The sequence below is a fragment of the Narcine bancroftii genome, chromosome 3, assembly GCF_036971445.1.
Source record: "Narcine bancroftii isolate sNarBan1 chromosome 3, sNarBan1.hap1, whole genome shotgun sequence".
In the NCBI taxonomy this organism is placed as follows: domain Eukaryota; kingdom Metazoa; phylum Chordata; class Chondrichthyes; order Torpediniformes; family Narcinidae; genus Narcine; species Narcine bancroftii.
In genome coordinates, this window is record NC_091471.1 from 128,611,667 (window position 1) to 128,625,808 (window position 14,142).

Sequence of the window (14,142 nt, forward strand, 5' to 3'; positions counted from 1 at the left end):
ATTAAGGGTAGGGGTGGGGAGGGGGGGTGGGAACAGACACAATGATGCCCTACAATTGTAAATCTGCTGGAATTTGCTACACTTGTGTGAGACGACATTGTGATGGATTCGGTGAATGCAAACATTGTTTTTATCTGCATCTTAGATCACTCAGCAAGTGTGAAGGATGAGAAATAAAATCCCACAGGCTGTGATATTTCATTAACTAATATTAATTCTCATAAGAGAAAACAGACAATCTAAAACACTGATTCAAACTCGATTAATGAAACATATAAGCTTATCAGGGCTGAATTGAGAATCACGGTTACAGGAGTTTTCAACACAGGGTCCAAGCAAAAATTGCTAAAAAAATAACTGGTGAAATGTGGAACTGAAGATATTTTTACCTGTCCTGTGGGCTTCTTCTGGTCACCAAGAGATGGCGTGATGGGGATGAAGCTTTGTTACCAGTAAATTTTGGAAATTATTTTTAATAGTTGTGATGCTCAAATTATTTTAAAACTGTTAAACTTGACAGAAATTACTGGAATAATAATTAAAATATTCTTCAAAAAAGTGAATATCACAGTAAAAAAAAACTTTAAAAAAAATAGCCTGCCTTCCTCTCAGCATCTCTTAGTTTGGACTAATAGGGTTTCACTTCAAGAGCTGGGTCAAAACTTTCGGCAGAATTATACATAGAAGCAGAACAAGTTTGGGGTCTGCTGTTGGACAGATAGTTTCAACTCCTAAGATCTAACATCATTTGATAATGGATGCAAAGTCTGGGGGGGCGGGGGAGGGGATATCTCAAGTTCTAACTGCAACCCCTGCAAAATGGCTCCTAGCTATATCTTTTATTATGCTATCTTTGGGGATAAATATGAGGAGTTTCTTTTTCCTTCAAACCTCCCGGTATCAAAATTTCTAGAAGTTTAGAAACATAAATCTGGATGCCCTCCAGAGATTGGCACTTTTCTCTCGAGTCGGCCCCAAGGTGTTCGCTGTCATCAGAGACTGTGCTACCTACAAGTCAGCCTTAGACAGCTTGCAAACCTGCTACATGAAGCCCCAGAATGACGCGCTGGTAAGATACTGACTCTCTCAACATTGGCAGTATCCGGGTGAGTCGCTGGATGACTATATTCTTGAAATGTGGGCCTTGACCATAAACTGCCACCACAAAGTGGCCACGGCCCAGGTGAGAGAGGAGGAACAAATCCAGGAGCCCCTCATGGCAGGACTAAAGTTGACGTACATGAGGCAGCAACTGCTGGAGTTGGGGAAGAAAGACTTGGCCAACACCCTGGACCTGGCGAAAGCACTCGAGCAGGCCCAACTGGGAGCTGATGACCTCACGGGTGAAAGCGGTGCCCTTTCAGAGGACCAGGTCAATGGAACACCTGTGAACCCCCGCAGCCCCAGTGTTGATCGCTGTGGCCACGGATGACTGAGGATGCTACTTCTGTGGACAGGCACAGCACCCCCCCGCGCCCGATGCTCTGCAAAGGACTCTGTGTGTGTAGGATGCTGTAAGCGAGGGCACTGGGTGAAAGTCTGGCAGGCTAAAGGGAACCCAAAAAGGGCAATCGCGTGTGTAATCATTGCTCAACCTGTGTCTGAGTCCTGAAGGACTGGCCTCTGCCTCTCCATGCTGTTCACCACCAGTGTTTTGCTACACCAAGTGTTAGGACCCACCAACAGAAGTGAAGCATCACGGTAAGCTACAGCAGCCATCTTGATGCACCTTGTGGTTGATCCCATCTTGTCTGCTCACAAACCAAGAGAAGAGAGTTTACATTAGCATGGGGAATGACAGGGTTTCCAGAGCACTGGGATTGGTCGTCCTGGATCAGGCAATACCTCACGAATTGAATAACAATGATGGAGGAGAGAGTAAACAGACACTTGACAGATTGCTTAGTAGACACTGGCTTCACTAAGAGCTTTAAAAACTCTGCGACATCTCTGTAGTACAACTTAAGAGTGTACCCGATGGACTATCCTATTTCCCTAGCTTTGCACTCACACTCTCTGGTGATCCAGGATATTGTATAGAACATCTAACTGTAAAAAGGTGGGGGTGGGGGGGGGGGAAGTGGGAGATTTTGTCAGTTCTGACTGTTTGTGCTGAAGGAGCTGTGTGCTCCTGTGTTGCTGGGCCTGGACTTCCTGAGTCACCTTAAAGCGTGACCACGGAGTACTCTGGCCCACTCCCTCCAATCACGGTGCGGAATGGAAGGTCCCAAAAGCTGGACGTCACATGTGGTCTCTCCAGCCTAAATATTGACCCCCCCCACTCCCACTGTTTCCAAATCTGACTCCCAATTGCAAACAAATAGCTACAAAGAGCAAGAGATATAGTGTGGGAGAAATTAGGAATTTATCAGAGCCAAGAAACAGCAGATGCTCAAAGAAAACATAATTGAACCTAGCAACAGTCCATGGAGAGCCCAGGTGGTAGACGTGAAAGGGGAAGAAAAGTCCAGGCTAGTGAGTGACTATAGTCAAGCAATTATTTGTTTCATACTCCTGAACATGTACCCCCTTCTTTGAATTTCAGACATGGGAAAAACAAAATTGCACAGTACCGGGTCTATTCAACCATCAACCTGAAAGATGCATATCATCAGTTACCGATCTGTTCCGAAGACCACCCCAACACACCATATGAGGCAGGCGAACGGCTCTATCGGTACCGGAGGCATCACTAATGGAGTCTCGGTCTTCCAGAGACAGAGGGACAAAATGGTTGAAGGCCACCTTCCCTCATCTCGACAACATTACCATTTGTGATCACTTTCTGGAAGACCATGACGCCAACCTCCAGAGGTTTCTCCACACGGCCAAAGCCCTTAACCTCACATACAACTCCAGTAAGTGCATGTTCAGGATGAAACATCTGGCGATCCTGGGCTATGTGGTAGAGAATGGTGTCACTGGCCCTGACCCCAATCAAATGCACCCCCTGTTAGACCTCCCAATCCCGAAGACCAAGAAAGCCTTAAGGAGATCCCTGGGTTTCTTCTCCTACTACGCTCAGTGGGTCCCTCACTATCTGGATAAGGCCCACCCCCTCTTAAAGTCCACCTTTTTCCCATTATCGGCTGAAGCCCAGGCGGGTTTCGACCATGTTGGGAGCTACATTGCAATTGCCACCATGCATGTGGTGGATGAGAATGCACGCTTCCAGGTAGAAAGCGATGACTCTAACGTACCTCTGGCCGCTACCCATAACCAGATGGGCAGGCCAGTTGCCTTTTTCTCCCATACCCTACAAGGCAATAATCTTCGGAACTCATCTGTGGAGAAATAGGCTCAAGACATTGTAGAGGTCATCAGGCACCGGAGGCATTACCTGAAAGGCAGAAAATTTACACTGCTCACCGACCAGCGATCGGTGGCATTTATGTTTAATAATGAAAAAAGGGGAAAAATAAAGATTGATAAGATCACTAGATTGAGGATCGAACTCTCCACCAATAATTACGACATAGCATACAGGCCAGGTACTTTCAATGAATCACCAGATGTCCTGTCAAGAGGAAGCTGTGCCTCTGCACACACTGGCCAGTTGCAGTCACTGCACACTGAGCTTTGCCATCCAAACACCACTTGCATGGCTCATTTCATCAAGGCCCACAACCTGCCCTACTTCATACAGGACATCAGGGAAATCACCAGATCCTGCCAGTCCGCCAGTAGGCAAGAATTCCTACCTGCAGTGCTCCTCTCCGTAAGGTCGCTCCTCTGCATGGTGACCAACACAACCATAAGTGTACAAATGCAAAGGAGTTCTCTCTCAACGCTCAATGCTCTCAAGAGTCGATGGCTGATGACGTTGCCGCGACGTCATCAGCCCGCCCCCTGGCAGCCCGGTTGCTTTCAGCTGCAACAGACGAGACTCGAAGCAAGATATTGTACCTCCTGGAGGAGGGTTAGGTAAGTAGACCACCTGGCCAGCTTTTCCGGTTTCAGGTGGCCACCCGACAGCCGCACAGCGATATAATGTGCGGCTTTACAGTCAGGTATTGTAGCCGTCTGAAACGGCTAAGGTGGTGCCGGACGGAGGTCAGAGGGCTCCAAAGCCAGACTGTCTGGCTTAAAACTGGATGCCTGGCCAAGTTACATGACACTGACCTAGTGGACCCAATCTGTCCTCATAAAGCACTTCTATTATCTTAGAAATCTGCCTGGGTAACCTTGACTGCACACCCTTAATAGAAAATACATCCTTTTTTAGGTAGAGAAACCATAATTGCATATAGTACTCTGGAAGTGACCTCACTGAATTACTATAGTAAGAGTGGAATTAGAACATGTAGAATACGTATTTTCCCTTCACTAAAATAACAAATGTACACAACACCATTGCATGTCACTATCCATCACATCATGTGTTGCTTAATAATTCAGCGAACAGATTCTGAAGTAGTTTTACGTGATATGATAATGTTAAATCTCAAATTAAATAAAGCAGGTGCTAGCTACTGGCCAGTCAATAATGATGATAAACTACAATGAACTAAAGCTGGAGACATATTCTTCCATGCACATTCTGAACATACCTTGAAGCCATAAGGACAGGTGCACCTGTAGAAATCCACGGGGTCATTTTTGCAAGTGCCATCGTTTTTACATGGGTTGGAAAGACAAGGGTTACACTTGGCCAGGATATTGATATCAATAGGCCCTTGAAAAGTAAAGTGCTTGTGTAAGTTAAGAAAAGTGATTCGAACAAGGTGATAGATAAAAGAACTTTAATTACGAAAATCGCTTTATTTTTATTTTATGATTGATCACTCAATCCTTGTCATTTATCTGTTTTATAACACCTTGGCAAATGAAATATTCTAGAGTGATGAAAAAAGGTGATGAAATACAATCTTTCAAAGTCAGATAGATAACATAGGATTAAAAATAAATTGCACATATAAATGAATAATTTTCCATCTTTTCTGGAGCTCAGTAATTAGTGTGATATCTAAACATGAGGAGCAGGGATTATTTGAAACTAATTGCACTGAAATTAAACTAATTTTAATAGAACTGTTTTTTGCTGGAAAAAAAATGCTGATTTGAAAGATGCATAAGAAAATATTTCCACTGAAACAAATGCAATGCAGCTTAAATCACATACAATTTTTAGTTAGAAAGAACATTCTGAAATATATTTTAATATAGACTTAAATATATTAACAATAATTCCTCTGAAATGTGCAACAAAACCAAGTGAAAAATTTGCAAGACAAACATTTATTTCACAATTACCTATCAGATTTAAGGTTAAACTCATGCATTATGTACACAAAGTCATAATTCATACTAACAGTGGATAAGCTGTATGGACACATCAATTTGACATTGATGATCCAAGGGAAAAAAGTTTGTTTGAGGGTTAGGTGAATTTGCTGGGTTCACATTGAGGGAGAGGCAGAAGGTCCGTGTTTAACACCATTAGTTATTGCCAGGAATGAGTCACTGTCTTACCTGGTACCAGAAAACCGCAAGGCCCTGGAATCTCTATTGGCAGGGCACAGGATGTCAATGGTCACAAGTGAAAAAAAGTGTTAGATTACATGCAAACAGAAAATTCAAAGGGAAATTAAGTTATAAAGTGCTTTATCTGAATAATATCACACATTATGTCTCATCAGTCCACCCCAATAAATCTCAAGCAGTACATATGCAGTCAATCTGTCTGATATCTGTTAAGAAGTTTTGATTTAATCACTTTGCCTCAAGATGTACACTTTTAATGTATGCTCTCTCCCACAGTTAACCTACATTGGGGCCATTACCTTGACATTCAAATTTCTTCGAGGGAGTGGTGAGCAGAAGCTTATCTGCCATGTCACCAGGTCCAGCACAACGAGCTATGCCTGGTTCTTTGTAGCCTGACTTGACCCAGTCTGACAACCACTGCATATTGCAGTCACAGTAAAGTGGATTTGCACCAAGGGCTCTGCAAAGAGCAGAAAGTTCATTAATTATTTCTTGTATGTAATTGTATAACATCAAATATGACCAAAATAGCCTTCCCACCCAACATGCTTCCATTAAAATCTCATCTTTACATTCATTATCTACAAAAAATTCCAATGTTTTGGCCTTCATGGAAGATCATTGATACTGCAAAAAAGTGGTTCCTGGCACCACTCTTAAGGTTTCGTTTTGTTAATGTGCACCTATATTTATTGACAAAAGGCACTGCATTCCTTGAATAAATGCCATGCATTAGGATTTTCAGTTCGAATCAGTTGCCTCACAGTAATGCCAGCCTTGCCATTCTCCCTTCATCTCATCTCTCAAAGTTATAGAGCTGACTTCTAAAACATTTTCTCCTCATTTCAGTTCATTGACATCAGCGTGCTTCATGAATCTTTTCTACATTGCATTTAGGTTTAGATGTTTCGAGCTATATTTATACATCTGAATTCAGTTTGTAGGATGTGCATCAATCAGTGTACTATACAGATTTAGAATGACTTTTACCTTGGATAGTACGTTACTGAAAATACATATACTACAAATTCCATTTACTCTGGGCCATTTCTACAACAGCTATAATGCTAAGCAATATATGTTTGTTCCAAATTCAGGCAGCCTTTAGCTTTGCTTTCATGTAAATTAAAACACATCCTGATTAAAACATTTGACTAATCATCTTTTTTGCTGTGACCACCATTGATCTACTTCATCACCTCGATATCTCTCACGATGAAATAACAAGATTGGTTTTAGATTCTGTTGAATTGCATCATGTTACTATATGGCTCTATGCATGATAATTCATTCCCCTCCCCCAAACCAAACATTAAACGTGTCACTTGGCTCAGCGAAACAGAAATTAACATCAGTGTCTAGACTAGAGATTTGTTTCAGGTCAGAGGGCTAAATGTGCATCGTACTTTGCTTCGCAATCAAGTTTAAACTGAGAGGGATTCTTCCTGCTTAAAATCCAGAGCATAATTTGCTAACCCTATCCATGAATTAATGAAACAGTTCGGGTTTTATTGAACTTTTTAAACTTACAAATGTGACAATGATGAGAGGTCATTGAAAGCTCCTTCAGGAATAGCTGAAATTTCATTCCCATGCAATGACCTAGGATAAAGGATATAATAAAAAACTGAATGCAAATGACTTCTATTCAACGGCTTCATCTTCAATGAATTATCTTACACTGAATTACAACTTAGTATGTGATCAAACCATTTGACATTTTAATATTGGTGTTTATTCAGTTTGGATTCTGGTTGACTACTGTTTGAACTGCTAAATAGGACATTTCCCCACAAACCAAATACTGAGCTGGTGAATTGAAACATGGAATCTAGAGTTGCAAATGAAAAGCTGCTTTTCCTCTGTATGTAATGTTGCTTGGAGGAAAGAAAAATAAATTAAATACCCAGTTTCCAAGCAGGTATACAATGCAAACATTGTCCCTGAGTCGGACCCATTGTCTGCACTCTTTCTGACTAAGAAGCCAGTTTTGGAGTTGAAATCATGGAAAACTCACATGGGCAATGTTTCTCATGCCCCAAACTGGAAATTTACCCAGAAAAGTAAACTGGTGCATCCCCTTCTCAACACAATCAAGGTCAGATGGAAATAAAACCTTGCACTTAAGTGCAAAATTTGGCAACACTGAGCAAATTTTGGTGGCTTAAATCATCATTCATTCTATGACAGAATTTTTGAGAAACCCAGCTATGAGAAATTGGTTTTCATGTCTTTCTGGTCCGCAACCTGAAAGTCGCTAAATTCAACAATGACATTATAACTCAGCTCAAGATTTTACCAATACAGGTACGCAATCCTTTATCCGGACATCTAAAATCCGGAAAGCTCCAAAATCCGGCAAGTGGGGAGAGAGACAGCAGCGCAAATCGGGAGGGGGAGAGACCGGCAGCGCGAGTCGGGCGGGTGAGAGGGGGGAGACCGGCAGCGCGAGTCGGGCGGGTGAGTGGGAGAGACCGGCAGTGCGACTGGAAGGGGGTGGGGGTGGATACGGCAGCACAATTCAGGTGGGCTTAAATCTGGCTTTCCGAAATCCAGAAAAATCTGAAATTTGGAACATACTATCCCCCAAGGGTTCTGGATAAAGGATTGTGGACCGGTATTGTCTTGAAACTCTGTGCAGTTACTCTGGATAGTTTCAACCTAAATAACTAAGTTGGAGAAACATAGATTTGGGTCAGATGCATACAGTTTATGCTCCATTCAAGATTTCTACTTACTTTTTATTCTGCTTATTTCTAGGTGCCAAATAACGTTTGGTTTTGACTCACTTTCTTGAGCAGCCTTAATAATGACATTTTATGCATAAATCCTGAATACAGATGGCAAAAGCAATCCACTTTGACCTGAAACCTGCTGGTAAACACCAGCCATTCTGCACAAGCTTAATGGAAGCAAACATAAGACTGCCACACGTGCAGAGGTCCTGAACACACTGAGAGATTCGCAAAGCCAAAGGGTCAGTTCCCATTTCTGCTGGAATCCATTGGTGGAAACAACTCTGCTAAGGAACCCAATTACTTTTACTCAGGAATTGCCTTTTGGATCCTGCATTAGGTTTGGCTTGTCTTAGGAACAGGGACTCAAGATTAAAGATTCAATTTATTGTCATGTAATAAAATAAAGTACAATATTAACAGGAAATTCACTTAGTTTGCTATAAGGCAGACAGATTCGCCATCGGCAGAAATTACTCGAAGCGCCTCTTACAGTCAGAGAAAAAGAAGCAAAAGAGAGTCACCTCCAGCGCTTCCTCAGCTTCTGCAACCGCAGAGTCCAGTCCAAACCATCAGCATCCAGAGCTCCAGATCTGAACCTCTGACACAATCAGGAACCCTTCAGCACCCTCTTGCATCCCAGTTCTGAGACCTGGTGCCATTCCATTCTGTCTTGAGCCAGTCTCCAACTGTCCACTGGCTGGTGTGAATCCCAGGACTGCAGTCGCCGCAGCCCTTAGCCTGCATGGATTCATTGCCTCAAGTCTCCAATGCGACCAGTGTGTTTCTTCAACCACATAATCCCTCATTGGTCTGCCACCAGGGTCACAGTCCCATGGTCCATCTTCTCTGCTTCTCCTTCTCAAATGGGGGTAGCACCCCCCCCCCCTTTTCTGTTGCCCTGCACCAGCCATCTGCTTCCCCAGAGTCTGCAACTTCTCCTGGCACCACCATCTTGGGCGCAGACCCCCGTGGCCACATTATTTTTAAATAAAACCACCGCTTTATAGACCTGCAGCTGATGGCAGCCAGACTGGGCAGATGGACCCGCAGGAGCGCAGAGTCTCTGCTCCCAGTGAGTCCTCATCAGTGGCAATGCTGCCATTACAGCAGCTCCGCCATCCAACAGCCTTCCTGGTTTGCACTTCCATGAAACTCGCATGGTTTCAAAGGGGATTGTAAGGATGTAGATATTAAGCAAAGGTGAAGATGAGTTTCTTTTAATTGCTTCAAAATGTTTAACGTAGTTTTATTTATTTACGCTTTTTCAATTATTTACATCTTTTTAAATTGTGCTTAAAGGTCCATGAAAGTGATAGATTTGGCAGCAGAAATGCTACGTACGTAAACAAAGTTATGGCAGTGGACTCAGAGTGGGAACAATTCTGAGGACAATTTAGATTAAGGACTCAGCTATGCTCTGATATCCAGGGAAAGGGGCTGGTGCACAGAACTAACCCAAAAGCTGACGATATTGCAGCTTTGAATGGACCATATCAATCCTTAGAGAGGATTTATCAATGATTAGCTGCATTATTTAAAGTGCCAATAAATACCAACAGGAATCACTTATCTTTCCTGTACTTACAATAACCGCAGAGACTTTAAACCATCAAAAGCCCGAACAGGGATGCATCTGAGCCGGTTATAACTGAGAATCCTTTGAAAAAAAAAATTATAATTGAGGAAATATTACAATTCCTAATCATAAATGAATACAAATTGCAAGTTGGAGGTAAAATCAAACATCATGAAAACAAGCACTGGAGTTTATGATGAGCATTTCTACAGACTGCAGAGTCCCGTTTGGTGCCAAATATTGAGGATAAATACTTACAATGTTAGGAGCTCTGTCATATTGCTGAAGCTCTGATTGTACAATGTACTGATTCTGTTGTTACTTAAATCACTGAAAATAGAACACGAGAATAATTAAATTAATTGGTAGTTCAGAATATGTATATGATGTGGAAACATACAATCAGATACATGGTATGATCGGACATATCGAATCCTCTGCTGCCTTATATCGTTTGGTCTAAAGACCTGAAGCCTAAGACATATCTGAATAATTACAATAAGGCTAACCAGTGTTGAGGAGCTTAAGGTTTGTGCATAAACTGCATGGGGTCCAAACAGTAGTCTTAATTCAGAGCTATTCCCATAATGCATCCACAGTGTCTGAGCACTGTTCCACATCCTGGAAATTGTTTCCTCTTCTAAAAACACATGATAAAAATTTGTTTTGTGGATCCAAAGTTTTGATTGGTGCTAACTTGAAGGCATAGCCTCCAAAGAATAAAAGACCTTCCAAAAGATACAAACAAAAATGTCAGGTCTCACAAGCTCAAAGTTGTCCTTTGAAAATACAGCTGGTCTTTCTTTAAACAAAGACTTCTTGATGACCTGGAATATGTCTGATCATCTATTTAATGAACAAGATCGTATACTAACTCCCTGTGAGAAAATCAGGGAATCACGTTGTGTTCACTAATGGATTGTTGGTTTGAAAAGCAACAGATGAAAGAGATCAGAGGAGTCGTTTGAAGCCTCAGGTTGAATGAGAGGGGAACTTGCTGTTCTAAGAGGGTCATGTGGTTTTTGCAAGCAGAGAGAGTTGAACAGCTTTTTCTCTGAGAGAGAAAGAATGAGATCAGTTCTGCAGTGTTACAGTCATCAGCAGCAGCTGGGACTGGAACAGGACAAGCTGGCGAGCTTGTGGAAAAACCCCATTTTGGAAGATGGGCTTTGAGTGCTTATTTCAGCCTGGTCAAAGCCCTTGTGATTCATGCAAGAGGAGAGGACTGGCTGTCTAATGTTTCGCTTGAAATAAGAGGGAAAAAAAGGAACTCTGTGGTGAGCTGAAAGAAAGAGGTTATCATCTGGAGAACCCTGATGGGGCAAATTTCCTCAGCAAGACATTGATGTGGCTGGTTAAAGGGGATCTGTTTGTGTCCAGGAACAACAAATCTCTCTCTGAAAACTGACAAGAACCTTCTTCCTGAATGGTAACTATTTACCTTTTCAAGCACCAAAGCCTGGTGAACTTCATAAATGTTAAATTCTCTGCATAGTATAAGAATTGCCTGCAACCAGTGAACTTGGAAGAATGAGAAGTGAGAGTGGACTGTGAATCCAAGAATTTTTCTGAACTTCCACACACATTACATACACGTGCGGTTAGAATTAGAAGAGGGATTGTTAGGTCAGTTAATAGTGATAATTTGAAGTGTGATCCTCTTTCCATGTTTAAAGATAATTAAAAGCAACTTTTGTTTAAGTAACCATTTGTCTTGGTGAATATCTATTGCTGCTAGGTTTGGGGTCCTCTGGCCTCGTAATAACGTATATGCCGTTTACTTCTCTTGATTATTCATTGTAATATTGATGTGAAAATCTTCTATGCCATATGAACAGATTCACAGTTTGATCATCAGATTCACTATCTGTCGTCAATAGACCTAAGATTACTCAGCTACCTGAATTTATCAACCATCAGATTTATGTCACATGAGGTTGATTAAAGCTGGCCTAGAGTTTGGAACGTCCAGTGTCTCAATGATTTCTTTGTGATTCCTAGATGCCTAGTTGAGTCTTTCTTTCTGCCAGGTTAGCTGACTCAGCCAAATAATACCCATTCCTTAACAAGGACTATAATAAGATGTATAATAAGATAAGCATATACAGAGCCGTTGTCATACCCACACTCCTGTTCAGCTCCGAATCATGGGTCCTCTACCGGCATCACCTACAGCTCCTAGAACACTTCTACCAGCGTTATCTCCACTCCATCCTCAACATTCATTGGAGCACTTTCATCCCTAACGTCGAAGTACTCGAGATGGCAGAGGTCGACAGCATCGAGTCCACGCTGCTGAAGATCCAGCTGCGCTGGGTGGGTCACGTTTCCAGAATGGAGGACCAGTGCCTTCCGAAGATCGTGTTCTATGGCGAGCTCTCCACTGGCCACCGTGACAGAGGTGCACCATCGAAAAGGTACAAGGACTGCCTAAAGAAATCTCTTGGTGCCTGCCCCATTGACCACCGCCAGTGGGCTGATATCGCCTCAAACCGTGCATCTTGGCGCCTCACAGTTTGGCGGGCAGCAACGTCCTTTGAAGAAGACCGCAGAGCCCACCTCACTGACAAAAGGCAAAGGAGGAAAATCCCAACACCCAACCCCAACCAACCAATTTTCCCCTGCAACCGCTGCAACCGTGTCTGCCTGTCCCGCATCGGACTTGTCAGCCACAAACGAGCCTGCAGCTGACGTGGACATTTACCCCCTCCATAAATCTTCGTCCGCGAAGCCAAGCCAAAGAAGAGAATGCAAAGAGAAAATTGGCAACCAAGTTCAGTTTGTTACCTAGAAAACCCTGTATCTCTGGATAAATTAATCAGTTATTTAAATATTTCACCAAGTCACCAGAAGTGAAGCTTGAAAATCTTCAGACACCATGGTTGAAGTGAAAACACAATACAAGAGAATCTCAGCTGGTCAAACCATGTACTTTATCTTTGGCTTGGCTTCGCGGACGAAGATTTATGGAGGGGGTAAAAAGTCCACGTCAGCTGCAGGCTCGTTTGTGGCTGACAAGTCCGATGCGGGACAGGCAGGCACGGTTGCAGCGGTTGCAGGGGAAAATTGGTTGGTTGGGGTTGGGTGTTGGGATTTTCCTCCTTTGCCTTTTGTCAGTGAGGTATAGCAAAGAGAAAGATACATAACCAGTGTTTCAGGTTTGAGCCCTTCATCAAGAGAACACCAAGTAAACCATACTGACAATGAAACAATGAGAAATGAAACACATTATCCTGTCTCACGAGTGTGGGCGAGCCTTATATTCACTGTAATGACAAGCTCTTGCAGGTTGAAATGTTCTGAGCAGAGGAAAGTGGCTGATGACACTAGAATGGCAATGATCATATGATACCAAAGAACATACATTTTTTATAATTTATCTTTAATTAATATAGCCCATTATCTGTTCCATTTAAGCAATTAACATGTCCGGATATATCCAAATTACTTATCCCTTTGCCAACCAAGGTGTGGTCAACATCAAAGCGATACTTCATTTCCTAGCTCCTTGGAAATTTGACAAAGCAAGCTTCTACATTACCAATAAAAAAAAAACATTTTGAAATAGATTTATTGGGTATACGGGGAGAGATTAGTTCTGTTCATGAGGGAATCTAAAACACTGAATTTAAAATCAGATGGTGGTCATTTGGGAAGGAAATTAGGGAACATTTTCATCGAGAGGGTGGTAGTAGAACTGTGTGACTCACTCCCACGATACACAAGGGAAGATGTTTGGACAATAAATTTAAATCTGAAATCAATACATATTCTCTTAGCTAAGGAACTAAAGGGTGTGGAACCAAGGTAGACAGATGGAGTTAAGAAATATGTCCGTCAAAGTGCAGCAGATGAGAGGCATTGAATGGCCTGTGCTTGTGATCTCTTTTAATAGTAATACTGTAAAGGTGCGAAAATGAAAGTACCTACATCAGTAATAAATGCTTGTAGTTGGTGAGTTCCTTAGGCACCATCACAAATTGATTTCCATCCAGATATCTGGAACAGAGAACATTGCCTCAATCAGCCAGAAATTACTCATTAATTTTGCAATCACCCTTCCTCCTTTTACATCTAAAATACAACAAATATGGAATAATAAAGACTTCTGCTTATTGATGAGAGAAGTGGACAGTCAAAGCTTATGCTGCACAACATCATCAACAGGGAAGAGAAAAGGCTAAGATGTTAAACCAAGGTTTCACAGTTGGGTGAATTGTAGGAAGCAAGTTACATTAATGGATTGCGCTCCACATGTTTAATCCACTGGAAGGGAATGAGTTTGAATTAGTGAGGATAAAACCAATTTCTCTGTGCACCTTGCAGCAAAGCCAGAATCTA

At 42.2% G+C, this 14,142-nt stretch overlaps 1 protein-coding gene across 2 annotated transcripts in view; it reads right to left on the reverse strand.

The window, feature by feature from the left end:
• slit2 (slit homolog 2 (Drosophila)) overlaps nucleotides 1-14,142 on the reverse strand; it is a 509,410-nt gene that overhangs the window by 59,824 nt on the left and 435,444 nt on the right. For both annotated transcript variants that reach the window (XM_069925076.1, XM_069925074.1), the window contains 6 exons: nucleotides 13,732-13,800; nucleotides 10,060-10,131; nucleotides 9,811-9,882; nucleotides 7,018-7,089; nucleotides 5,784-5,947; nucleotides 4,551-4,675 (listed from right to left, as the gene is read on the reverse strand). In XM_069925076.1, the coding sequence (XP_069781177.1) occupies nucleotides 4,551-4,675; nucleotides 5,784-5,947; nucleotides 7,018-7,089; nucleotides 9,811-9,882; nucleotides 10,060-10,131; nucleotides 13,732-13,800 (574 nt within the window). The remainder of the gene's footprint in view (nucleotides 1-4,550; nucleotides 4,676-5,783; nucleotides 5,948-7,017; nucleotides 7,090-9,810; nucleotides 9,883-10,059; nucleotides 10,132-13,731; nucleotides 13,801-14,142) is intronic.